The sequence below is a fragment of the Actinia tenebrosa genome, unplaced genomic scaffold (assembly GCF_029948245.1).
Source record: "Actinia tenebrosa isolate PJP-AT-01 unplaced genomic scaffold, QUT_ActTen_1.0 PGA_scaffold7__59_contigs__length_16204524, whole genome shotgun sequence".
Classification (NCBI taxonomy): Eukaryota; Metazoa; Cnidaria; class Anthozoa; order Actiniaria; family Actiniidae; genus Actinia; species Actinia tenebrosa.
This window is the reverse complement of record NW_028292584.1, coordinates 11,207,662-11,235,651: the sequence shown is the minus strand read 5'-3', so window position 1 is coordinate 11,235,651 and position 27,990 is coordinate 11,207,662. Positions and strand designations below refer to the sequence as shown.

Sequence of the window (27,990 nt, the reverse complement as noted above, 5' to 3'; positions counted from 1 at the left end):
TCGAATGCTCAACCTACTCAAAGCACTACTTTGAAGATTTACTTTCGCTAGAATGAAGATTGAAGATAGTCAATATACGAGGGAAAATATTTGGTACATCGTGCCTGCACAACAATATAATAAAGCCGGCGATGTTGTCATAATCACAACATGAGGGACAAAACCGTTTCATCCCTGAAGTATTACGTTATGGCTGTTGAATGGAGAGCACAAGAACAAGAAGAAAAGCCCGTGGAGAAATTTGATTTGCTTGCTTTGAGTTTAATAACTACGGACAGAACTAGAGAAGAGGCCAAGATGATACATAATATGAAGAATATGCTACGATGAAAAGTACACTACAAACAAGAAGATTTCAAGACCAATTCAATAATCCAAGAAGACTAATTGAACACTTAGACCAACGGCTTATAATACCTTTGACAAAGCCAAGATAACTGAGCTAGAGAGACTAAATGCAGCCAAATGTGTACAGCACCAATGAAACTATATGAATGTAACATCAGTTGAAGAAAAATGTAAAGCAAGTAGCGAGTAAAGACAATAATTCATCATAATTGTATTGATTAATTAATTGCAATAAAATAAACCTTAAATGTTCTGTAAGACCAAATAAAAGTTCATTAATTATGGATTTATTAACACGATTAAATTCAACTTAAAGACCATGAAACCAGCAAAACACTTGGTGCTTAATCCTGTATTTAAAGGCTACTTAAATTCGCATTTAATGATGCTTTATAATGTATTAAAGACTACAAAACCAAGCTTTCAGTAAACTTTAAGTGCGCAGATTAAAGGTCATTAAACCTAGTTATAGTAATGATGAAAAGGTAAATTATACACCGTGAAAAGATGAAAAAACTTACTGACGTTGCGGACGCTAGTCCTTCGTCGGAGTAAAAGAGGACGAAGGACTAGCGTCCGAAACGTCAGTAAGTTTTTTCATCTTTTCACGGTGTATAATTTACCTTTTCATCATTACTGTTTCATTAGAAACACCGACGCAGCTCACACTAGTTTTTAGCTAGTTATATCTTTTTAAACCTAGTTATACGTCAATTTAAGTGAATTTAAGAAGCCTCACACAACACTTCATTAAAGAGATTTAAATAGGACATTAAAGCTCAGGAAAGTTAAATTTACTAAATTTAATTAAAAAATTTAATTCAACTTAAATACCTCATTAAGTTGACTTTCATGTAGCTTTAATGTACATTAAATTAGAAATTTTGCCCTGTGTTAGGTTTCATTGGTTGGCTGGTTGGCGAATAATTGATTAATCACTTGATTAAAAATGGACCCTTTTTATTAGGATAATGCATCGTGAATGCAAGGATAACGTCATGGAAATACAAAAGAAATGCGACAAATTTGATAGAGAAAAAGGTTGATTTCTTTTGTATTTTTATGTTAGCCTCACATTCACGATGCTTTTGAGAAAGGTCCATTCAGGCTTTGGTTGATTTGATTGACGAATAGTTAGTTATGTTGGTTATTACTTTTTTATTGACTCATTATATAAAACATTATATTCATTATTGACTCATTATATAAACGACTTTGTTAGAAGGCAAAATCAGTCGGTGGAGGAGAGTCCGTATGGAGAACCAGTTAATGCAATACGAGTGAGAAGCGTAATTAACATATCTGCAAGCAATGCTATGCCACCGTGGAAGAAACTGGCTACAAACCGGTTATCACTTCTAAAACAGTACAACAACCAACACGTGATGAGACATCCAGTTCAAAGAAAGTGAAATCTAACGTGGAACCCGTGTATGCTAAAGTCAATAAAAACAAAAAGAAGGTTGGTTTGCATTATTTTTTAGGAAAATAATAAAATTAAAATGAACATGTCCGGATTACTTTAAATACACCATTTTCGAGTTCGTATATTATTATTCTTGTCATTGTTTCTTTACTACAGACTCATTTACTCATTTTTCCAGTGCTTTGAAGGGGCATTTTCAACATATTTATTGCATTAAAGTTTTTCTGCCTTCGAAATGTTGGACTGCTGGGTTCGTTGGTCTGCGTTAATTGAAAGAACTGGATTGTTCAGTATTTTATTATGTTTAATTTACCGAGAAGAGCCGAAAAAAGTTTATGAAGTTTATATTATATTTATTCAGCATGAATAGAAAATAAGTAATTCCACATGGCGGCAAAATGATTGCTTACTATCGATCACATGACTTTTCTTGCAGTTGACTGGGGGGTAATTAATATGCAATTAGCAAATGTGAAGTCAAAACATGTCAAAACATTTCTAAAAGTAATGTATCTGAGTATCTCTATTGCCTGACACCTGGAATTAAGAAAAACATACAACTTCCAAGACCCTCCAAGCCAGTGAATGTTAATTGACCCCCCCTCCTCCTCCTCGTCAAAATTCAATTATTACCGGAAGTGACGTCTATTGATAGTAACCTATTAGGGGAACTAGAGACTCCCAACCCTCCCCCTCCGGCGTTCTTGGAAAGCATAAATAGTCTAAATAAAATTGGGGTTTAGCCTGAGCAACACAAAACTCCCGAAACTGGAGGCTTATCATTCACTTGGTGAACAACGAGATTTACTTACATTTATATCATTTGGTAATACTTTTTTTTCACCTTAGGATAAATCGGCTGATGTACCACTAAATTCTCTGAATGACGAGAAACCAGCCGACTTTCCAATCCAAAACATCCTTTAATAAACCATCCAGATCCAAAAACCTCTGATAACAAAAACAGTAACGAAGAAGAAGATGGAGTAGACAGCAGTGATCAGGGAGGATCTTGGCGGCCTTGGGTACATTGAACTTATTACCTTAATTGATAATGCAAATATTTGGGAACACGGTAACCCGTCAACAGAAGGCCATTATAATTGGAAATCAAATTTCCTTCCTTCTCGTAGGCTAAAAATAAACAAGAAATTAAGCTTTTTAAGAAAAAATAGAAATGCAAATTCATTTTTCAAAAATGCTAAAATGTGTTCTAAATTTAAAAAAGTTTTTTTTTTTTCTTTGATAACAATCCACTTGAATATCGTATTGGTTACAGTATATGAGTCTTCGAACACTTCAGTTTGAGGCCTTACAACAAAAAATTCTGAGCCGATACCACATTAATTATCGAATAGTTCGAGTAAGGTTTTTTATGAATTGTGATTTTTTAAATATGAGGTAAGCATATATTTCAAAAAAGTTGGTCACCCAAAAAAATTAAGTTGTTTCTGCCCAAAATGATAGTTAAAAAGAAGCATCTATATGTTTCAACTGCGGTTACAACTTGTCTTGATGGCCTAATTTTATATTATTTAATTACAGTAACAGTCTCACTTTATGCAGGCATCCTCAAGCAATTAATTAATTACACTTTTTTTAATATTTATATTTCTTATATAGATATGGATGAAATACCAGGTTTTCTCTAGTGTCGAAAACTTGATATCTTTCACCAGTGGAAGATACCATATCTTTCACACGTGAAGATATCGCTGTTGACATAATAACGTATTTTAATAAAGCATTTTTGAGCTTTTGTTTTATTTAAATTTCATCGATACCTATATAATAAAAGAACATTACATGGCCGCTTGGAGATACGAATTTTATCTTCTCGTGTTCAATTTAGATATCAATTGAACACTCAAAGATAAAATTCGTATCTCCGCGCGCCCATGTAATATCCTCTATATTATTAAGAAAGAAAATTCATGCCTTATGTTTAACGTTTGAAGATTCCTGCAATCATCTGGTCTGCATTAGCTTTGTAGGTATTGGTGACTGGCTGATCGAAATACGGCATATTTTAAGTTACCAAAGCAAAATGTCATCTAATGACAATTTTATTGTAACTAGATTATTGATCTTATTGCAATGTCTTTTATAGCTTTTTAATAGTATGTTCTAAAATAGGTGATAATATTATATATATATGAATAAATTAGTAATCTTCTGAAAAAGAAGGAAAAAAAATTATACACAACATATATTTTTGCATACAGTTCGACAAATTGAGGCCGAAAAAGCTTGCAGCAAAAATATATCGCCTCTTATAGTTTACTAACAATAAACTTTAATGATTCTCAATATTGCCTCTCCATTTATTGCTAATTTTTTTATCATATAGTAGTATGACTACTGTCTATCAAAAAAGGTCTTTTATTAGAAGTCCCCCCACGACTAAGAATTGCTCACCACCCCCCCCCCCCCCTTTTATCTCTTTATGTTAGGGTCTATATCAAAATGTCCACGTGGTCGTCCAAATTTGCAGTAATATATGAAAACCAAGAGAATATGAACTAAGAGAAGGAATCCTACCTATATAGCCTTGTAACCATCATGTGCACAGTTTGATGCTATTTTTAGCTTGGAGATATTTTGAGCGAAGAACCTGATTGGTTGATTTTTTGAGGGTAGGCGGCTTCTAGTATTGCAGTAAACAAAACCCTGTGTTTTTGTCGCTTTTCGTGTCCTAAAACGAGGCATTAAATGAAGCATGATTATCGCGCGGGCATGGTAACGAGTTAAAAATAGCATCAATGATTCTAAAAATAGCATCAAAGTGTGCACATGATGGGGTACGGGGATTCCTTTTCTTAGTTCATTTTCTCTTGATGAAAACACTTTACATCGGTTGACCTGTGCATTTTCAAGAAACGTCTAGCATAATTTTAATGAATGGCACTACGGTGTGTTGCTTGTGACCCACAGATGAAGGTAAAACTACAAGTGGAGTAAGACAAGGTAAGTATATTTTTTCTTTATATCAATCGCCTATACATTGTTTAGTCTTCTAGGGAGCAAAGAAGTGGATAGTTTCGGGGAAAGCTTGAATACGAATGCGATTCTAAGCTATGAAAATATCAAAGAAGGAAATAAAGTATATGACTGCCACAGATCTTTCTGGGTAGGGAAGTATGTGCTTAGAATTCAAAACATTTCTAAAATAGTTGAAGCTATTAGATGGAATATTTAGTTAGCATTCGAGTATCGAAACCGGCCATAACTGTTGGAGCAAATATATTAGGATTTAGTTCCCCAGCCCATGGTTTGTAATTGCTGTTCATTTGATCGAAGGGGAAAATTTCAACAACTTATCAACTGTGTTACAGCATTACAACCCTTTGCAAGGCAATGATATGCCATAGTTAGTAAGGAAATCATTTCTCAAATGTAAAAATATAAGATTAGGAAAGGAATAATTGTCAGTAAATCGAGAACCAAAATTCCTATTTTTATTTTATTTATTTTTTCAATGTCTCTTTAGAACACAATAATTAATTGAATTTATAATTCATAGTTGCTTGAAAAAGGTGTTGTTTTTGAAGCAAGGTATAGGTAACGTATATATGTAGAGCATGCATGAGTATTAGTTGTTTGTGTAGGTTTAGCTTGATATTTATAAAAATGTAGCTATATTGAAATATCGCTATGTAATAATTTCCATGTCTTAAAATCGACATATTTGAGTGAACGAAAAGAGGTACAGACAACGGATATAATGTATGTACAAGCATGCAAATCATGACTTTGACATGACATTGCTTTGCATAGTAGATCATTGCTGTGCCCATCCGTTTTGGTGAAACGGCTCTTGCAATGCTAACGTTTAACGTGAACAGTCGATTAGAGGACCTATGACGCGCTCGTCACAAAAACAGAGATCCTTATTGATTAAGAATACTTTAAAGTGCCTATGACCCTTATTTTTTTACTTTTTTATAACGAAACATAAGCTATTCTAAGAAACCATCCATAATGCCATGGTAGTTAATACGATGGCCGAGGAGGGCTTCCGATTTCTGATTTCTAATTTCTGATTTCTGATTTCTGATTTCTGATTTCTGATTTCTGATTTCTGATTTCTGATTTCTGATTTCTGATTTCTGATTTCTGATTTCTGATTTCTGATTTCAATGATTGGTTATGGATTGGCACGTGCTGAGCACGTGTTCTGCAACATCACACAATCAGCACGTGTGCGTTTTTGACGTTGTTTTTCGTGTTTTATTGCTTACTATCAATCACGTGACTTTTTGGAGTTGACTGGGGGGCAAACAAGCGGTTGACTGGGGGGCAACTAGCGGATGCTAAGTCAAAACATGTCAAAATAAGTTCTCAAACTATTGTATTTGACTATTTAAACGACATCAAACCAGAACAAGAGATCAAAACAACCTCCAGGATTCCACAAGCCATCAGAAAAGAGCTATTACCGGAAGTGACGTCTATTGATAGCAACCTATTGTAAACTGTTATTTGTCTAACCTGTATTTCACAATGAGGTGTGTGCAGCCGAGTTATAAAGCACTTGGGAAGTAGTAGGTTTTATCAAATCGGAATATGAACCTTGCGTGACGAAGATGGGATATAAAGACGGGGTTTAACAAAAAAATAAACTTTGAGCAAAGTAACAAAAGTTGCGCAGTAGCGTGATTCATTTTATCTTGGTAATTAAAACAGTTCCAACCTGATAGAAATGAAAATACTTAGGATGCCGTTTCATAATTTAGATAAAACTGTGACCCCAGCTTTCGACGTTGGCATTTTCTGCATGTATTATTATTATAGGTTTCATTTTCGTTTTAATACGGTTTTATAACGTGTTTCTTAGGAGCTAGTTGCTCACATTTCTTTGGCGTGTTCGTCTTTTTCTTTATGCATATGTTTTCAAAATAAAAGTATTGCTTACTTCCAGCAAATACATGTTATAATAGAGCTATTTTACTTTTCTTGTTAGCGTCATATTCTGAAAGTAAAAAAACATAGAATAGCAATCGATAATTTGCCAACATGGCCTTCTATTGTTCGATGTTCGATTAACATCGCTATTAATCTGGGCCCTAACTATAAAACATTTGTCCGAAAAGAAAAACGGTCGTTCATTTCGACTGTACATATGTACGTAATTGTGTGTTTTGTGTTTGTTTCCCGGGTATATTTTCGTGTAGGAGACTCAATAATGGGCACAGCGTAACCAATATTTTTCTTTGCTAGCTTCGTCCTATTGCATAACTTGAAATCTTTTGTCGTGTTGTGGCTATTGAATTACGTAAACTGTGTCCTCTTTACGAAGATAAAACCGATTTCCCATGTGATAATAAATCAGTAATATTCATAGCTGTCGTTTGCAAACTGAAAATTGTATTTGCATTGCTATCTAGTTTTGTAGATTAGTGTCCTTCTTACAAACTCACCAACTATTCTTGGACTGACTAGCATCAGTACAATGACTGTTAAAATGCAACCACCTCTGTCAAGCCTTGTTAACAAGATGTCTGGCACAGAGCGAACTATTTTAAAAGTGAACTGATGAACTCGTTGTGTCGATTGCTTTTTCTCTTACAAAACAACTATTTTGTATGAGAGTTATTGGAAATAGAAGACAAATAACGTACTTTTGCTGGGGTAAAGGGCAGAAAACGATACAGAAAGGGCTGGGTGGTGATATAGAATTAAAGCTGTTACTTTTCCTTTTGCAGTATTTATACTTTATTTCGTGGTAAAATATTATAGTGATTATGTTAAGGAAGAAAGGCGCTGAAATAAGAGACACGAAAACGTCCAACTTGTGGCGCAACATTGTTGCGGTGCAAGTTCGAAAACAATGTTGCTCGTATATACATCCTATCTATCCAACTTTCGTGGTAAAATATTATAGTAATCATGTTAAGGAAGAAAGGCGCTGAAATAAGAGACACGAAAACGTCCAACTTGTGGCGCAACATTGTTGCGGTGCAAGTTCGAAAACAATGTTGCTCGTATATACATCCTATCTATCCAACTTTCGTGGTAAAATATTATAGTAATCATGTTAAGGAAGAAAGGCGCTGAAATAAGAGACACGAAAACGTCCAACTTTTAGCGCAACATTGTTGCTGTGCAAGTTCGAAAACAATGTTGCTCGTATTACACCCTATCTATCCAACTTGTCACGCAACAAAATCTAATGTTGCAATTAATTTGGATTTATCCGTTTCTGCGGTCGCCATATAAATAACGTACTTTTGATGGGGTAAAGGGCAGAAAAATATGCAGAAAGGGGTGTGTGGTGATGTAAAATTATAGCTGTTACTTTTCCTTTTGCAGTATTTATACTTTATTTCGTGGTAAAATATTATAGTAATTATGTTAAAGAAGAAAGGTGCTGAAATATGAGACACAAAAACGTCCAACTTGTGGCGCAACATTGTTGCGGTGCAAGTTCGAAAACAATGTTGTTCGTAGCCACATTAGCGTCCAGAATATCACCGTGATAGTCCCAACTTGTAACATTAGATTTTAATGCGTGACAAGTTGGATAGAGAGATTTATCCGTTTCTGCGGTCGCCACATGTGAATTGAGTGTGATTGATGTGTTGTTCTCCCCCATGCTACGAGGGTTTTCTCCGGATTCTCCGGTTTCCTCCCTCTCTAAAAATCAACATGTGAGTTGAGCGTTGTGTGCATAGAAATTGAATGTAGTGGTAGTGCGTGTGAGCAAAAAGTGTCCCCAATTAGTGCGAAAGCCCTAGAACGACTAGACATATAAATAAAAGTAATTTATAGCAATACTGATCAAGTCGTTTACCACTCACTGATTTCCAGAGGCTCAAGTCGATAAGTGTTTTGATATATACCAAGTTTCATTTCTGAAAAAGATGTAGACGTAAGTAAAAAAATATTCAGTTTCGGCGTTCGAATTCACTTTCACACCGCAGACATCTGTCAAACACATAAATACATAATTAGTCATAACATGATACTCCAGGGATAATCACGATTTTGTGTATAATATTCATGTATTGAAGGGAACATCCTTGAATTTTAATATTGCTTTTATCGTTTAGAAGTTGTGCATTCTTTACTTTGACATTGGTATTTGTGAATATTCTGACGCTAAAAACAAAGAGGCAAAACCGAGGTGTAAGGAACACAGCAGTATATAGTACGATTTCGAAAATGATATGTTTTACTTCGTCTCTTTGATTGCTAATATTTTATTATTTAACTCCCCCCTCCCCCCCTCCCCCTCTCCCTCCCCCCCCCCCCCCCCCCCCCCCCGCAATTATTTCAATTCGCTATTAGAGAGTTTTAACATTTTTTCTCCCCGCGAACGGGAAACGTGACCACGTTTTCATCGTTTTCCTGTATTTTACTTTACCTTTTACAAACCTTCTCACCAAAGACAAATATTCTTTTGTCTTTCTACTATTTGGACTTTTTTGAGATTCTTTTTAAGCTATTTAGAATAATTTTTAAATGGCCAACTGACGTTTCACGTTTGCCGTGAACGTAAATCTAAAACTCGCTATTATTTCAATCAATAAATCATTTTCACTTCAAAATCAAACACTATTTAAATCCCAAATACTTATGTACATTTCCCGCGCGAAATTTGTGTAATTTAATCAAACGATAAATCAGGTTTCTTTTCTTCATCATTCTCAATTTATCTGACTAAGAGAATATAGCTCCTAAAGCCAAAGCCTGATCTAGTTTCTCAAACTTCTTGATAATTCATACCTTCAACAACGGATCAGAACATCGTTTTATAGGAGAAATGGTTTGACTGATAACGGGTACGTCGTTTATTCGTTATGAATTTAACATATCGCACATAGATTTCCATTGTCTGTCCTCTTATTGATCATAGATGACGTCTTAAAATGTTCAAAACTAAAGTGGAACCACGAGCGCAGCGAGTGGTTTCACTGTAAAGTTTTGAACATTTTAAGACGTCATCTATGATCAACAAGAGGACAGACAATGGAAATATATGTGCGATCTGTTTTTTACAACAAACTGCGAAATGTTTACAAAATAAAATAAGCGAAAAGTTTTTCAAAAATTTGTCATTCAAGGAAAGCAAGGCGATAGACCAAACAGCTCCGATTATTGTGAGCTTTTGAATATTTTCGCTAAGATAGTTAGTTTTCATGATCATTAGAGGACAGAGTACGGAAGTAAGACGAAGGTTTTTCGGTTATTTACTTTTGAAAACTTCAAAGGTTATTTTATTACAAAAGTTTTTTTCATAAAACACGTCAACATTTCACAACCAAACTTCCTACGCTGTGATTGGCTAATTTTGACAGTTCTTTGACCGCCACTGTGAAAGAATGCTTGCTATTGGTCAAAATTTTTGACATTTACTTATAAATGGCTTTTTTAGCTAAGTCGAAAAGAGTTTGAGTCAGAACTCAAAGGTTCTAAAAAACGAAGCTTACTAATAAGTTCAGCTAAGAAAAGCAATGTCAATTTCGCTTGACAACATAGACATTCACGTTCTGGATGGAGCAGCCATTGAAGATCGACTCTGGAATGGAGTTAATGGCCATCTCAGACTGTACAAGCTCATTCAAGTCTTTTTCTTCGCAAGTTGCAAAGCGAGATGAATTTTTCATGTCTTCCTCTATCTTTTCCTCCTCCAGAACTGAATATTCGTCGGCAAGACTATCAGCAAGATTAAATTCAAAGTTTGGTTCCTCTTCTGGTTCCATTGTCGACTTTTATTAGCAAAATAAATTCGCAAAATCACAGTCCTTACGATAAAATCCTACCGGCGAGTCTTGTTTTCAAAAACATTACGTCATCCATGTGTCTGTCCTCTTATTGATCATAGCTCTCAGCCAATCAGAATGTGTTATTTACGTGAGTTGTTGTAAAAGATAATATGGAACAGCATGAAAAAAACGGGGGTGCCGATTGTTTTAATTTTCCGAAAATTACCGAATAAAAACAAAATTCTCTTTGTTTTATTCAGTAGTTTTCGGAAAACATTGGTTATATTTCTGTGGGTAGTTTTCTTGTTAAGTTGGTGTTTAAAATGGAACAAATGATACAATAATACAATAACATTCAATATTCAAATTGGTTTCAGTTCTTGGTTACGTCATGACTTCAAAAAAGCTCGCAGCCATATTGAATTTCGAGGGTATTGATATATACTCTCATGGAAATAAAAATGGCTGACGCGTGAGTAATAAGATGCGTTAATATCTGAGACCAGAATTGCATTTTGTGTTTTTTAGAAACCACAAGTTATAGCGGTTAATCACTTTCACAAGTTATAATCACTTTCACAAGTAGGGGCTGTTCCTGTTGCTTCCTATAATCGCTCCTAATTTAAAAGCTTAAAATTTCTAACCTTTTTATATACTCCAGCCTTACCACGATATACTACAAATCATCGTTGATAAAACGCAAATATAGATCCCACTGAAGATACTTTTATTTTATCATTAAGTAAAACAAACTTTTATGTCTTCATTGATTCGTAACTAGCTATAGGGTCAACTATACTTCCTCCTACAATCAAGAACAACAAAAAAAAACAAAAAAAAAACAAACAACAAGATCAGCTGCTCCATTAGATTATAACACAATAAGCAGCTTTTAAATGAAGAAGTAGATTTTCATTTATTGTTATTGTAAAACAAGATCGTCCAAACGCTTAAACTTGGTTTCCCGTAAGATGCGCAGGCTCAGAGCTAAACTACTTGTTATTCAATGTTATAAAGGTAGTAACGTTCATAGTGTATTTCCCATAAAAATGATTGGCGATTTTCGTTTGGAAACCTCTTAAAGCGATAACAAACGAAAAAATGTGGCTTTGAAAACGTCGACGCTACATTTACATCGGAGCGTCGGTTTTTCGCATGCGCAGATGATAATTCTTGATCGTTTTCGGTATGGAAAAGCGCGTGTGAGCCTATAGATGATGGATGCATTAGTGTCGTCCGAGCTTAAACGGAAAATTCATATCTGCATAATTTTTGGCGATTTTCCCGCTGAAAAACAATGTTGCGATAACTCTTAAGCCAGCCAGACATTGTCATGGGAGACAAGGGCATATTGGTAAAAATCACCCTGCGATTCAGTTTTGTTTAAAACGTGGCCAAAGAAGTGAAAGTTTTTCACTCAGAAAATATTCATTTACTCACCGAAATAAGCCAAACTTTTCAGCAAATTCATTTTAGAGATATTACTAAGCTGGTCTTTATTGTGATCTTTAAATATAATCACTGATAGATTGTTCCTTGAAGACTGAGACAACATTATTCTGTCTGATAAAGCAACTGTCGCGGGCGTAACAGATATTACTATACACGGGATCCCTGTATCATGTGCTTCGATAGCCTCTTGGGATAATGCTTACAAAACTCCTGGTTACTTTTGCGCAACATTTGCATGTTGTACGTAACCGTACGCACAGGAAAAAGGCGGAATGCGCAGCTTTAGACTGTTTTGCAACAGCAGGCAACCCACTGATAACTATTGTATAAACTAAGATCGGTCTACCCTTCCTTTAGTAAACGTTTTCCCTCGAAAGCGACCATCTACCGCAATCGACTACCTTCTTAACTCATGCATTAGAAAATAAAAGTATTATTTGGTTTCGTACCTTATTTTAATCTTATACTTTCGTGAGCATAAACAAAAACCGCTTGATAACGATATTCACAGATCGAAGCTTTTGACTTTTTACTTATAAGTTAACAGCTTGCCTCCTCCCTCCCCCCCCCCCCCCCCCCTCCCCCTCCAATTAGGGTTTAGAGGGATATGTCAAACTAGCTCTTTTTTAGTTTGTAATTAATCTAAAAACAACGAAAACAATCAAGATGATATGAGCTTCATGTTACAGGTTAGAAAAGGTTTACGTTTTTATTGTGATTTTTTTTCTTCTTTCTATTTCTCTTCGCTTGATAAGAGATTATACCTGTCAATTTCTCAGCCTAAGGTAATTAAGACATCAAACCAGTTAGATTTGAATCCCTTCCATTCCCGCTGAGAATCAATATGGTGGAAACATTGTTTTGCCTTGATTTAACCTGCATTCAAGTTTAGTAGACGTCGAATAGCAAAATCTTACTTATATGATGCTGTCAAACGCACCGCTAAAATTTCAATGACTTGACTCTATAAATCGCCAAATAGTTTCCTGGTACAAAAGGAACAGACGAGCTGCTTTTAAACTTTTATAAGATCTCTTCATGGGCTTGAATGATAATAATGCACCCATAGTTCAAGGCCTAGGAAAGCGTCGAGAAAAAGCTTGGACATTTTTGGCGCGTCAAGGGACATGAATGAATCCAACGGCATATTAACAAATGTGGCGAGAGGGAAAGAAGAAGAAGAAAACGACGACGACGACGACGACGAAGAAGAAGAAGAAGAAGAAGAAGAAGAAGAAGAAGAAGAAGAAGAAGAAGAAGAAGAAGAAGAAGAAGAAAGAAGAAGAAGAAATGTTCTAGTTACATATCGATCGACTGCCTTGTAATTCCATTAATAAGTTCCCCAACGATCTTTTGAGGAATTTGGTTCTCTATTGGAGGGGTGGGTTAGAGATCATCATCATCCTCTTCTATCCGAGGAGCTATTGTCTTATCTTTATCATGTCTATCAAAAGTTAACATTCTATGGATTTCCTGAAAAATGAATATCATATAATGCAATCTCATGTTGATATTGCTCCTACTCTTATCTATGTTTCTTCAATATCTGACCTCTAACAGTACTGATTTCCTGGAACATAATTATCATATAATTCAACCCTCGGACGGACTGACGGAACGACGGACGGACGGACGGACGGACGGACGGAACGACGGACGGACGGACGGACGGACGGACTGAAAACAACTAATTAAAAAAGTCTGATCTGACATCTGAGATCTGACCAAGTGGAATTGTTTTAAACAGAAATTAGCAGGTGAAAAGCCTTTTTAATTATTTATTGAATATGGGATTTTGAATTTAACTGATGTCGAACAGAATGAGGAGAAACAATTTTCCTTTCTCCCAATCTAATTATTGGTCACAACTTTCTGTAAGTAGTTTTATCAATTGCAAGTTTAAATTCCCACGACCTTAAATTGTTTTTAAATTGCTTTTCACCATTAGGTTATTGTATAAGATTTCCCTAAATTAAAATGCCATTTTCAGGCACATGTTTCTAAACAACACACAAATAGGTTTTGATGCCAGCTAAAAATGAAGCGTTTTTTACTCATTCCTTTTGTCATAAAGAAAAATATATTAAAACAAAAAGAATTGATTGGGATTTGAATATGATTTCGGGATCCCAGGTGTTTAAAAAATCTTTCATTCCATTTCCTTCCTTGTAAAGTTATTATATATTTTTTTATTTATGCTGGAATACCTGTGAAATAAAAATAATAATAATGATGATTACAAAATCGGGAAAAGATATTACTGACATTTTATTAGCACCAAGCACTCTGCCATACTGGTATTGAGCTATATTCAAGCAGAATAGGGGAATACTTGGGCTGGCTGTTGACACAAAAATATTAAACAGGGAAGACAATCTATAGAAAAAAGAACAAGTGTACCTTTTCTCGTCAATACTTGAAAGTGTCATTGGAGTACCTGCTCATAGATTCAAATGTCAAAATTTTATTTTTTTTCTTCTTCTTGGTTTTCTAGAAAACCACAGGTACTTAAAACTTAAAAATGAATTATCATACCCAAAGCCCTATTTCTTTGCCTTCCGGCTCAGCAAAAGACCTTGGTTGGCTCTAGCCATGCGTCTTCCATTATGTAAGGTTATAAAAAACCTTTTCACCAAGTTGGAAATTTTTTATATCACAAGGAGTAGAACTCTTGCATGAATGAAGACACTTCCAAGCTCATTGCATTTCTAATGTTGCAAACGGCCTCTTTAGCATTGAAAGTTTCAATGATGTGCAGCCAAAACAAATAGTTTCTTCGTATAGCACAGAAGGGACAACTAGTATCCCAGAATGCATTGCGAGTGAAATATGACATTTAAACAGCTAAAATTAATATTTTCGAAATTGAAAAATCGATTGCACTTAAGTAGAGTATATTTCATACCTTTTAGCAATATAAAAGTTTATAAATTCTTCAAGAAAGTTAAAGATATGCATTAAACAACTAGAGTACTTTTTGAGTAACTTGAGGTTCTGTACAGATCCTACAACTGGTTACTTTTATTTACCAAATTAGTCGAATATGAGTTCATCAAATGCTAAAGCAACACCTTAGTATTAGTAATATCAGTGGTAGAAGTATCAGTAAAAAAAATATTCACATAAACTGGTTAAAGCTAGAGAACACAAGAATAAGATTGTAGAAGAAGGCACTTGAAAGAGTACTAGTGGTCCCTCTTCTTGTCTTATATCAAACAAAAAAGGTTTCAGCCTTTCTGTTCAAATGTAATCTCTGTTTCAGCCGCTTCTTGCAAAAATTCACTACAATTAGGCAAAATGTTCGCTAAAATTAGGCAAAAATTTAACCTTTTAACCTTTAACAAGTCCGATGCTCTACAACTGAGCCTACCGGTTGGTGTGGTGATACTTAGAGAAAATGAACTAAGGCAAGGAATCTGTAGTGTTGATGCTTAACTATACAGGCATCGTTTGATGTTATTTTAACATGGCTCGACTGGATTTTGTTTGTAGCGTACCTTCGAAGTTTGAAGGGGAAATGCGTCGCTGCCAATAAGTTAATTTCAAATAAATTATTATGGCATGTCATGATTGGGCACGGGCATTCCTCCGAATTCTCTTAGTTAATTTTCTCTTGTTGATATTCTATCAACAGTATCTCAGTTTTATCTTTTTTTTTTAGGAAAAAGAAGATGAACGGGTTTATGCTGACCTTCTGCCTTATCTTTCCTTTGATCGGTCTTCAAATGTATATTAAGTTTTCAGGTAAGGCTATAAGAAAAAGAAAAAAAAAAATATATATATATATATATATATATATATACAGCCATTTGCAAAAATTATGGCCGCTTCCATATATATGTATATATATATATACACTCGATTGCAGAAACGTTGTAGTATATACATTTATACAAATATCTAATTTATTCAGTATATTTAATGATATGCAAAACAGAAAAATCGCTTTATTTATTGTTTGTTTCATTCAATGACTGTCAAAATATTTTTTCTTGTCCATTAGATCGTACAGATTATAAATCAGTTGGTTTTAAGCGTTGAAAATGGTTATTTTGTATTATGCATCTCATTAGATATACTGAATAAATTAGATATTTGTATAAATGTATACTACGAACGTTTCTGCAATCGAGTGTATATATATATACAGCCATTTGCAAAAATTATGGCCGTTTCAAATATACGTACAAGTATATCAAAAGTATATCAGACAGGGCGGGATATCTTTCTTGATATTTTTTTTCAGAAAGCCCTAGTGATAGACAACTCGAAACAAATATCAGCGATACCTAACCATAAGAATTCTGCGACTTTACATATATATATGTCTTTTGTTTTTCTATTGTTTCGGCTCTCAAGAACAAAAGACATATATATATCTGAAGTTACAGAATTATATATATATATATTTTTTTTTTTTTTCGTAACAAGTTAACGTAACGGATATAGGAAATCGCACTACCTCGAGTAACATTCGGTATCAGAGACAGGTTTTACATGAGTACGAACTCATGTGTGTTGGAAGGTGCATCTGTTTGCAAACTTGCATACGTAGAATCTTTTTCGAATTACTCTACCTTTTTTCAGACATCAATCCACTATTGTGGGTACAGCAAAGCATTGTGCCATTAGGAGCAGAAACAACGATCTGGGAACGAGTGACAAAATATTTATACCAAAAGCATCCTCGTTGTTGACCTCAGACCCTGAGACGGTTAAACATACTTAAACGCTATCCGTGCAAACATCAATCTGTTGTTCTTGAGTTCGCAGATACTAAGCTTGTACCCAGTTTTGCCTTCGTACAAACGAAACGATACGAACGAAATCAATCAATAGTTGAATACCTGAAGAATCTGATTAGAAACGTCTTTTTGATTTTCTCAGGCACAACTTATTTAAAATTAGAACCTAACTAAGAGCTTTAATGACTTTTTTTTTCTAACACTCATCAACTACTTATACGTCGTGTTTATGCTTTCAATTGTTTCATGGAAGAAAAATACTTTAAACTCTATCAACGTTAGCAATTAATTAATTAAATGTTATCTTTATATCAACAAGACTCCCTGAGCTGGGTAGACTGGGATACCTGGAAGGGGGGAGTGGAGGGGCTTGTTTCAGCGTGCATGTAGTTCAGGTGAGCTTCCGATAATACCAGTTGATAAAGTGGGCATTGCATGCCATGCATTAGAAAACGACATTGAAATATGTTATGTGATTGCTGTATACTGATCTACTTTGACGGTTTTTTTCAACGACTTTCATATGTCTTACATGTACTGTAAAGGTTGCACCTGACCTATAAGAAACAAGATGTCCTATAGGCGTTCACTACTTTGCCTGTATTACGCACAGACTCAACGTAGTACATACAGTTGTAGAAGTTTGCATTGTTAACCAAAAGATAAAAAAGAATGTTTCACAGCGAAAATTATTTCCTTAAGTTACCCCTTAAACTGTTATCCCTGTAATTCTTAAAAAATTGCAGGCTTTGCGTTTATTCCCATTACTAAACAGTGTTACGTTATGCATAGTACAATATTTCGAGCTTTTAAGCTTCACATTGATGCGCCAGATAAGGTATGTTAGCCATTTCAAAAATGGCAGTCGTATTCTCAGCAGGGAAGAATCCAAAAACTCCTTTTGTAACTAAACCTCCTCGTGATCAGTCATGTGACCCTGTGAGTCTGGAATATGACAGCGTCAATCATGCTTAAACAACACGTTGTCATGCTGTCGAAGTCTGAACCAATCAAGATCCCTATTGACCGATGCCGCAATGCATACTGGGCACTAATCCATTTTTTCGAGTAAGAATCAGAAAAAAGAACCAATGCGTTTTACAACTGGACTATCACAGCTATCCCAGTAAAGATATGGCATATAAATTCAATGCCAATATTTAATGTTTACACATTGTGTCCAACAGATGGGTTGAAGTGGATTTCACTACCTTCGCAGAGGACGAAAGGACATGTTGGTTCTACTGTTCACATCAAGTGGCATTACGAATGTAATGACTTTGGTTTCTCTAGAATCTATTACAACAATAGACATCTATTCTCTCGAAAAGCAAACAAACAATATTATTATGCATTGAAAAGTGTAGTTCCTCATTTCTCTGTTATTGGTGGATCAAATGTGACAATTATCATCCCTGATATTGATAAAAATAAAAGTGGATCATATTGCTGCGATGTTGATTGTGATTATATATCAGACGTGAAGTGCACATTTCTCGTCATATATGGTGAGTAGTTGATAATCCAACAATCCCGAATTCTTTATTACCTTCCTTGCGTAATGTTGTTACGTCAGTCAAGGTAAACTGCATGTGTCATTTTCATACAACATGGGACCGACACTGAATGCTGGAATATGAAATGATAGCAGTGATTAATAAAATTTGTCTGCATATGCGCCAGATTTTGACTTTGATGTGTAATAGCCGCCACTGTGCTTGCGTTTTGCTGGAGCCGTTGTTAAAGATTCGTTAGCGGTCTAAGTTTGTTTCTTTTTTGGAATAGGACAAAGTCCATCAAAGTGACTGACAGTCTATCTGCATTTGTAATGTTGTGGATGGCTATTTGCAAATGCGATTATCAGATTACAAGACATTTGGGATCGAATTCCGTAGAAAGAATGAAAATGTTCAAAACCTACTTATATTCTTCCAACGTTCATACACATTGTAGATAATTTAAAGGAATGCCTACCAGTGAAGGCTGGTAGTGATATTTTAAAGCGTACATACATTGTCGGAGGACAAAGCAAGCCATCTGGTCTTACAAATAGTTAACGTTTATTGAAAGAGCGGGAAATGTCCAAATGATACTAAAAAAAAAAAAAAAAAAAAAAAAAAAAAACAATAACTAAATTAAATCAAATGCAAAGTGAAGCCGCAAAGATATTAAAAATTCTCTAGGTATTTACGGTACTTGGTATCCAGTGTCTGTGCTTCGCGGCCAATTTTGACTTTCCCTTGATTAATTGAAGAATTACACTGGCTTCATAGGAGAGTAAAACGTTTTAGTATAAATACACAGATGATTATTGAAAATCTCGCGCGCTGATTGGTCGAGAAACTCAGATTATTACACAATAATCATCTCCAGCGATAATCCAAAATGGCGGCCAGCCGCTTTGTTACTGTTTCCAAATTTTAAATGTGCCTTTTATCTCCTTTTTTCTTTTTTGAAAGGATCATCTGTGTATTTATACTAAAACAATCATTCAAATCATGCTCAGTGAATATCGGGAATAATGACCTCAACTTTGTTTCGGTTATTATTCCCCGATATTAACTTCGCTTTCGTCGAATAATTGTTAAATATTGAATTAATTTTTGCATACCCCAGCATGTTTAATGGACAGCAAACCCTAGGTTTAGTTCTTAAGCCCTACGCCTTTAGTTATTCTAACACCAGCGCTTACTTGCTGAAATCAAAATGTTGAGGATACCAACATAAAACAATTTACTATATCGTCAAAGCAAATGAATGAAGTCAAACGATTTAATAATAGTTAGGTATATCCACAACAAAGCATTCAGAAATTCACAAAGACAAATCATGGATCGAGTAAAAATATATTAAACGAAACTTCAAAAAAATTGAATTAAATCAGGAAAATTAAATTATACGTAAAAACCCTTCAACTGCTGCAGCGCATATTCTTTACATGTTGTATATGACAAATATTCGCCAGCTTTACCAATCGCTATAATAGTCAACTTTCGATATTCTGGTTTAGCCATCATCAAGCACAAAACAACTGAATCTGAGCAGAGTTAATAGATCCTCTCTATTAACTCTGATCTAAGCCAACGCTCCCAGCGAAAGAGAAGAACAATTACGATTACATTATTGCTTCCCCTGGATCCTCGACTTGAAATGTTTTGTGCTGGACAACTCTATCAGAATATCGAATTTGGCTATTACACTTGGCTAGCATGAGCAAAACCTATGTTTATTTTCTCCGTATTTTTATTTTTAGCTTTGCCTCGTATCAACTACCAGACCTCACACTTTTATGGCAGACAAGGAGATTCAGTAACACTAAGATGTAATGCCTCTGGATATCCAGCACCTCGTATTACATGGATACACAAGAATACAAACAAAACAATTGCTAATTCCAGTGCAACGTTATTCAACATCACTGATAAAGGATCAGGAGGAAAGTATTGCTGTCACGTTTCAAACGGTTTTGGGAATGAGACCAACTGCACGTCCCTTGAAGTAATAGGTAAATGGCTTTTCATAAACTTAAATATTTCCTTCCTTCCTTCCTTTCTTTTTATCATTGTTTTATTTTTTCTGTCACGGGGAATAACCTAGACACGAAAGTGGGAAATCAGTCAGCTCACAGACTTATTAATCTTGATTTCCATAATATGGAAATATTTAAAGTGCACATGAACCCTTCGACAATACTTTCAGTACTAATTCTACATGAAGTAAATAGTTGAATGGTAAAATATTTCTTGATTTGAGTGATGCGTTTCTAAGTTATGAAGGTTTATACTTTCAATATGCTAATGAGCGTGACGTCTATTAAGGCTTAATTAAATATACAAAATCGAACTGGTTCATAGATACAGTATTTAAAAAGCATCATTATTTTACTCATGGTTTACATGAAAGCTATTTAAAAATTTTATTTTCAAAATGGCCAGCATTTAGTATTACTAGTTACAACAAAAACACTCAAATACCTTACCTGACGTCACCATCATTTACATATTGGAAGTATAAACCTTCATAACTTAGAGACGCCTCACTTAAATCAAGAAATATTTTACCAATCAACTATTTACTTTATGCAGAACCAGTACTGAATGTATTGTCAAAGGGTTCATTTGCACTTTAATTTAAGCTCAAGTGATAACCTCAGCTAAATGAAAGTTTTGCGTTAAATCGTAGTTAATATATAGAGTGGGGAATGGTTAGGAAACCTATTGTTTTCAGGTCTTTGTTCGCTTGTGATGTTTGATTTATGATCATCCGAAATCGCAAAATAAGTAAACATATACTTTGTCTATGGGATTGTTGTAAGGAATATTCAAATATCTCATAAAAATCTTAAAGTATTTTGAACTAGCAGCCAAAAGAACGATTTTGTTCTGTTCACTCAGCAATTGCCAACAATGGTAAAACAATGGTAAAACAATGGTAAAACAAAGGATTGTGCACGGTCACGCTTAAAAAAAGTGAGCAATAACCTATAACAATAGAGTTTCCTAACTATTAACTATGGTTAAATGACCTTTTTTTTAATACAATTTTCAAATTAGTACTTGGATATATCTTGATTTTCTAAATAAATATTCTGGAAGTTCTAAAAAAAATGGTTATGCACTTTAGAAAAGAGCAGAGACCAGGTACCAAATACATAGAGCAGTTTTCGTACGACGTTGAACAAAAAAAAAAAAACAGCATGGACCGCACCTTGCCGTGACCTTGTCAGCCTTGTTCATTAAAAATCACGTGACGGGTTCGCGCCGTGCTCCACCGTAACCGTGCCGTGTGTCGTGACCTTTCACACGCATACGAAATCTAAGCTAAAAACTACTCCAACTTGTATTTATTTGTCTTTTTGAGCCCGAGAAAGACTGAAAAAAGTCAAGTAAATAAGATATGGAAAGTCTTTTTTTTTACACACAAGAATATACTGATATTGAGAAAAAATTGTCCAACTTTAAAAAGCAGCCTAAGCCAGTTGATAAGCAAAAGCAAAATCTTACATTTAATCTTTCTTATTTTTGTAGCTTTACCTCGTATCAACAATCTGACCTCGCACCTGTCTGGTAATCAAGGAGATTCAATTCCATTAAGATGTAATGCCTCTGGTAATCCAGCACCTCGTGTTACATGGATACACAAGGATACGAACAGAACAATAGCTAATTTTAGCGTGACGTCATTCAACATCACTGGTAAAGAATCAGGAGGAGAGTATTGCTGTCACGTGTCAAACCGTTTTGGGAATGAGATTAATTGTACTTCCATTGAAGTAATAGGTAAACTACTTTACATTAACTTAAAACATATTTTCTTTCTTTTTTCTTCCTTTCTTTCTTTCTTTCGTACAATGGTACGCCCAAGGCACCAAACCACCAACCAACCATTAAAGAAAACCGGATTTAAGGGGTGAAAAAAGTCCAGGCCATGAATTTCTATTGTCAACCCGAACGATATCGATGATTTGCTGAACGTTTTCATCCGGTTCATCGGTTGCCGGGTAATGATAGACCAAGATATGTTAGATAGACAAAGACATAGCATATCAGTATAGTAAGCAGGGAGCAAGATAGAATAAACTGGACCGGTCGAAACGTAAAGATCGTACCCTTTCAGTCTAGTTTAAATAACCTGGGTTTACAAGTGGTAAGGGATAAACGCCCTGGTTATATGCCCTAAAATGTGTCCCAACATCTAGCCAACATTTGTTGAGTCAAATGCTTAGATTGATCTTTTTGCATGGTCTGCTAACAATTAAGCAATAGAAAACTTTTTTCGGTGTTTACATAGCAACACGAGGGGAGGTTGGGAGAATTCGAGACAGTTATGCAAACCCGAGAAGTAGTTGAGGGTTTGCATGACTGTCGAGAATTCTCCCAACCCCCTGACTACCTGTGGCCCTGACACAAGTCAAAATTTGGAACTTCGTCTTCAAAATACATTTTTGGGGGCGTTTTTTTTCCTCGAAAGAAATTGTAAATTTTTTAACTTGTACCGGGAAAACAAGAAAGTTGTGACGTAAGAACAGTGTTTACATACCCTCATGCAAACATGGCTATCAACCAATCACAGCATGCGTACTATTTAATTTATTTTATAATGTTAGATCAAACATATAGTAGGTAACGTGTTAACTGTGATTAAAATGTTGGCTACAAATGTTGGGTAACGTCGAATGCCGTGTTAAATGCTAGCTGAATTTTGGGTCAGGAACCATTTTTTTTTCAGTGCCATTATCGGGTCTTTGCAAAAGGAAATGGGACTGCGGAAGATTATGCATGAAATGATTCCTTGTACAGCCTCTTTACATATCGGTTTGTCTTTGTACTGATTGTGCTGAATGTACTGAGCATACAAGTAAGATCCAAGCGAACCAAGAGAGGCAGATAAAACGATAAATTTGAATGACGTATTTATATTTTCCTTTCTGGTCTGATTATTTTTATATATGTATCTTGCCATTGTTGTTATATAGAATATCAACCGATAGATACAGAGCTGACATCGCAGATAAACTGTACAACAGCAAATAAAACATTCAAAATATTATGTAAGGCAGACGCATCGCCATCAGTGCAATACTTCATCCAACAAGGGAACAAAACAATGGTCAATTCCTCTGATGGTAACGCCACAATTACTACATCAGAGAATGGATATCTTAATTTCAGTTGTATTGCAAAGAACAAATTTGGACAAGGAAAAACAGTGCATCTTGAAATACCAATCTGTCGTAAGTAGCAGTCTTAATTCTCTTTAGTTATTGATCTTTTGGAAGAAAAAAAAAATCATCATATTTATTAAAAATTTTATTATAATGAGCATTATACTTATCATGTTTAGAAAATTGCACTACACCTTTTCAATACGCTAGCGCTTACCCAACGGCTTTCACTCTGAATAATAATCGACAAGAAAATTAACCAATCAATAATGATAATAATAATAAGTGTATGTAATACGACTTCATGCAGTCCAATTAAGAAGTAATTGGACGAGGACAATTCCGAGGACTGACAAAATTGGATGAGGCCGTAGGCCGAGTCCAATTTGGCAGTCAGAGGAATTTTTCGAGTGTAATCATTTCTTGATTGGGGAGCATGAAATCCCATTACCTATTAATTATGTAGCTGCTTAATTAATCCCATATCAACAAGACCTGTCCAATTAAGAAAATAATTGGACAGTTCCCTATATGGGATTAATGAGAAGCTGTTATGATAATAATAATAATAATAATGATAATAATAATAATAATAATAATAATAATAATAATAATTATTATTATTATTATCATTATTACACGAGAAGATAAATTTCGTATCTCCAAGCACACATGTAATATTCTGTTTATCATATAATTATCCATAAAATACCTATATTTCTCCTTTTCGAAAAACTGATATTATGAAACTTTTAACCATTTCACAATTCTGTGAAATAATTCATTTTTGAGAGCGTTCTATGGTTAGGCTAGCTACTTGTTGTCCAAATAACGCGTTCAGTTCTTTACTTAGATTTTCGTCATGAGCGCCTAAGAAGGCACAAACTTTAATATTGATAATTGTTTTTTTTTTTTCCTTTTCATTTTTTTAAGGAGATAACTTGGAAGATAATGGTATGTTTTTATGTGATCAACACGATCAACACGATCAACACATTTGAACCTTAAACTTATTAGATTTAAAACTGAGTACTTTACATGTGCATTAATTCACTGAAGAAAGAATGGATAGTTTGATATTTTGTTTGCTCACTTCACAACAGGCAATCAGAATAAGCAAAGCAATTCAATCAACATTTAGAATTAAAAGAGGCATTAGAACATATTGTTTGTTTTCCAGAGAATATGGTTTTACCTTAAATACAATAAGATATTTTTGATTTTTTTTTTTTTTTTTTTAATATTTCAGATGACGATGGATCCATTCTTCCTCCTGAAAATCTGCTGCAAATAATCATAGTTAGCATCGTTTGTGCTCTACTATTTGTTGTTGCCTTGATACTGGTTTATGTTCTTATTTCGCGAAAACGGAAGCGGTCAAAACGTGATGTTGTCAGTGGTAAATTAGAAGATAATGCATATCTTTAATTACGTCAGATTAATGGACTGTTTCTGCGATTTCTGCAACCGCATCTTGGATCGCAATTCATTATAAGCGTCCAGGGGCAAATGGAGCTTTATAACGAAAATGAGGTTGATTGATATCAACCAAAAGAGAATACAACGAAGAAAATAAGACGACACATCATCGATCACATTTACCATAAAAGAAAGACAAACACACGAAACTATATATATATATATATATATATATATATATATATATATAGTAAAGATTGGATTAAAGACGAGACATGTTCACTGTAACTCCGAGTTTCGTGCTTACGCACTCATCAGACAGACTTTAATCTTAAAGTCTGTCTGATGAGTGCGTAAGCACGAAACTCGGAGTTACAGTGAACATGTCTCGTCTTTAATCCAATCTTTACTATATATCTATTGCTCTGCATCCCTACGCATCGAGCACTGTTTCAACAGTATAGACCACATTACATACTTTGTTATATATATATATATATTCCGTCACTGTTGACCTTTTATTTGGCCCCTGGCAAGACGGCCGCCGCATCATCGACGTATAGCCCATTCAATGTCCATGCTTTGATAATTGATTCGAACATTTTGAAAACTAACATAAAGAAGAAATGTCAAGCTAATTTTCCCTTAAAAATCCTTTTATATATTTATTGTTACGATCTGAAACTCCAACTGTTTACTCATATCGAGGTCCCCTAATAATATTTTTTGTAATCATTTTGAAGCAACTGATAGATTCAAGGGATGGGGTCACCTGACCAGTTAGTGGAAATCACCTATTTTCAAACAATGATTGCCCTTCACATCTAACTGATTTTCCTCTTCATCACTTTCAGGCACACAGCAGCAAGACCGGGGGTAAGATCCAAAATAATCTCTTAAAGTCATATATCACATTAAAAAAAGATTGCTGTTGTTTGGGTGGCCGCATGGCTGATTGCTAATTTCTTAATTTGGTTAGTTGGTAGTATTGGTTTCGGTTAGGTTAAGTGGGCGTCAGTTGTTCGGTTAATCTTTTCTGTTTTAAGTCTCATATATCATTTTTTTATACTTAATGTTGCCGCTTTCTTTTTTAAATTTCTTCGAATTAATGGATGTTGTGAAATACTAAACGTTTTTTTTTAAATTAGGGCAAATGAATGGGCCGAAGAGTGTCCGTATGGAGAACCAGTTGATGCAATACCAGTGAGAAGCGTAATGCACGCATCTGCAAGTAATGCTGATTATGCCACCGTAGAAGAGACTGGGTACAAACGGGCTACCGTTTCTATCCAAGTACAGCAACCACCACGTGACAAGACATCCAGTTCCAAGAAAGGGAAATCTAACGTGGAACCCGTGCATGCAAAAGTCAATTAAAACAAAAAGAAGGTTGGTTTGCATTATTTTTAGGAAAATAATAAAATTAAAATGCATATGCCCAGATTACATTGAATACATCATTTTGAAGTTCGTATACTATTACCGTTCTCATTGCTTCTTGACGTCTGACTCATTTACTCATTTTTTCAGTGCTTTGAAAGGGCATTTGCAACATATTTATTGCATTAAAGTTTTTCTGCCTTCGAAATTTTGGACTGCTGGGTTCGTTGGTCTTCGTTAATTGAAAGAATTGGATTGTTCAGTATTTTATTATGATTCATTTACCGAGAAGAGGCGAAAAAAGTTTATGAAGTTTATATTATATTTATGTTAAGTTTTTATTACATATATATTATATTATTATATTATTATATTTATTTATAAACAGTAAATAAGTAAATCAACATTGCGGCAAAATAATTGCTCACTATCAATCACGTGACTTTCGTTGGAGATGAAGGGGGGGGCCGGGGGGGCATGAATATTCTAAATAAAATTGAATAAGGTGGAAAACTAGTGTAAACTGCGTCGGTGTTTTCAGTAAAACAGTTGATAGATAGATAATTTGTAACACCGTATGGTATGTAAAAATGAAACTGACGTTTCGGACGTTAGTCCTTCATCGGAGTAAAACCAATTTGTAACTCCGATGAAGGACTAACGTCCGAAACGCCAGTTTCATTTTTACATACCATACGGTGTTACAAATTATCTATCTATCAACTGTTTTAAATAAAGTTGAGGCTTACCCCGAGCAGCACAAAACTACCGAAACTGGAGGCTTATCATTCACTTGGTGAACAACGAGATTTGCTTACATTTATATAATAATAATAATAATAATATACTTTATTTAAAGAGGGTAACACCCAAAAGCAAAAGCTTACAAACTTTTTTTTCACCTTAGGATAAATCGGCTGATGTACCACTAAATTCTCTATATGACGAGATACCAGCTGACTTGTAAATCCAAAACATCCGTCAAGTTTGTTAATAAACCATCAAGATCCAAAAACCTCTGATAACAAAAAGAGTAACGAAGAAGAAGATGGAGTGGACAGCGTTGATCAGGGAGGATCTTGCCTGCCTTGGTATTGAAATTTATTACCGTCATTGATTATGCAAATATTTGGGAAGACGGTAACCTGGCAACTGAAGTCCATTATAATTGGAAATCAAATTTCCTTCTTTCTTGTAGGCTAACAATAAAAAAGAAATGAAACTTTAAAAATAAATAAATAAAAAAAATAGAAGTACAAATTCATTTTTCAAAAATCAGTGCTGAAATGTGTGCTTTTAAATAAATAAAAATCGGCATATTTTTGATAACCAATCAGCTTGAATATCGCATTGGTTACAGCATATGAGTCTTTGAACACTTCAGTTTGAGGCCTTACAACAAAACGTTTTGAGCCGATACCACATTAATTATCTTATAGTTCGGGTAAAGTTTTTTATGAATTGTATATTTTTAATATTAGGTAAGCATATATTTCAAAAAAGTTAGTCACCCAAAAAAATTTAGTTTTTTCTGCCCAAAATGATAGGAAGAAAGAAATATCTTTATTTTTCAACTGCTGTTACAACTTGTCCTAATTTTATATTATTTAATTACAGCAACAGTTGTCTCACCTAATGCAGGCATCCTCAAGCAATTAATTAATTACACTTTTTCTAAAATTTATATACGATTAAAAAAAAAAAAGAATATTCATGCCTTATGTTTAACGTTTGAAGGTTCCTGCAATCTCGTCTAATCTGTATTAGCTTTGTAGGTATTGGTGACTGGCTTATCGAAATACGGTATATTTTTTAAAACAACTTAAAAGTTGCTAAAGCAACTAGTCA

At 34.6% G+C, this 27,990-nt stretch overlaps 2 protein-coding genes and 1 long non-coding RNA gene across 8 annotated transcripts in view; 2 read left to right on the top strand and 1 right to left on the bottom strand.

Moving 5' to 3' along the window:
* The window catches only part of LOC116296053 (cell adhesion molecule DSCAML1-like), a 48,895-nt gene extending 44,811 nt beyond the window's left edge, over positions 1–4,084 (top strand). The window contains exons 10-11 of the mRNA XM_089039619.1: positions 1,571–1,810; positions 2,624–4,084. Of these exons, the coding sequence (XP_088895745.1) occupies positions 1,571–1,760 (190 nt within the window). The 3' untranslated portion in view covers positions 1,761–1,810; positions 2,624–4,084. The remainder of the gene's footprint in view (positions 1–1,570; positions 1,811–2,623) is intronic.
* Positions 2,822–9,665, bottom strand: LOC116308628 (uncharacterized). 2 transcript variants are annotated; one of them, XR_016121635.1, is made up of 4 exons: positions 9,503–9,665; positions 8,575–8,628; positions 7,195–7,290; positions 6,580–6,746 (listed from the first exon to the last, which is right to left on the bottom strand). It is a non-coding gene; the product is annotated as an uncharacterized LOC116308628 (long non-coding RNA). The 2 variants fall into 2 exon arrangements; XR_016121636.1 differs by lacking the exons at positions 6,580–6,746; positions 7,195–7,290 and adding an exon at positions 2,822–2,908 and having other exon boundaries at positions 9,503–9,584.
* A 2,867-nt stretch (positions 9,666–12,532) lies between these two features.
* On the top strand, positions 12,533–27,850 carry LOC116288557 (limbic system-associated membrane protein). Of its 5 annotated transcripts, none has more exons than XM_089039615.1 (11): positions 12,533–12,623; positions 15,596–15,678; positions 17,867–18,187; positions 19,933–20,184; positions 21,707–21,958; positions 23,155–23,412; positions 24,277–24,297; positions 24,593–24,742; positions 25,617–25,638; positions 25,911–26,151; positions 27,050–27,850. In XM_089039615.1, the coding sequence occupies exons 2-10, from the start codon at positions 15,606–15,608 to the stop codon at positions 26,137–26,139; spliced, it is 1,578 nt and encodes a 525-aa protein (XP_088895741.1). In that variant the 5' UTR covers positions 12,533–12,623; positions 15,596–15,605; the 3' UTR covers positions 26,140–26,151; positions 27,050–27,850. The 5 variants fall into 5 exon arrangements, 4 of the variants coding, with proteins under 4 accessions (XP_088895741.1, XP_088895743.1, XP_088895742.1 ...); XM_089039614.1 differs by lacking the exon at positions 12,533–12,623 and adding an exon at positions 13,739–13,808; XR_016121634.1 differs by lacking the exons at positions 12,533–12,623; positions 27,050–27,850 and adding an exon at positions 13,731–13,808 and having other exon boundaries at positions 25,506–25,638; positions 25,911–26,036.
* The last annotated feature ends 140 nt before the right edge of the window (positions 27,851–27,990 follow it).

Bases quoted from the DNA above. Each gene is read 5' to 3' on its own strand.
- LOC116288557 (XM_089039615.1), top strand. From the start codon at position 15,606: ATGAACGGGTTTATGCTGACCTTCTGCCTTATCTTTCCTTTGATCGGT. The intron at 20,185-21,706 runs GTAAATGGCTTT...TTATTTTTGTAG, and splicing joins CACGTCCCTTGAAGTAATAG to CTTTACCTCGTATCAACAAT. The intron at 24,298-24,592 runs GTATGTTTTTAT...TTAATATTTCAG, and splicing joins AGATAACTTGGAAGATAATG to ATGACGATGGATCCATTCTT.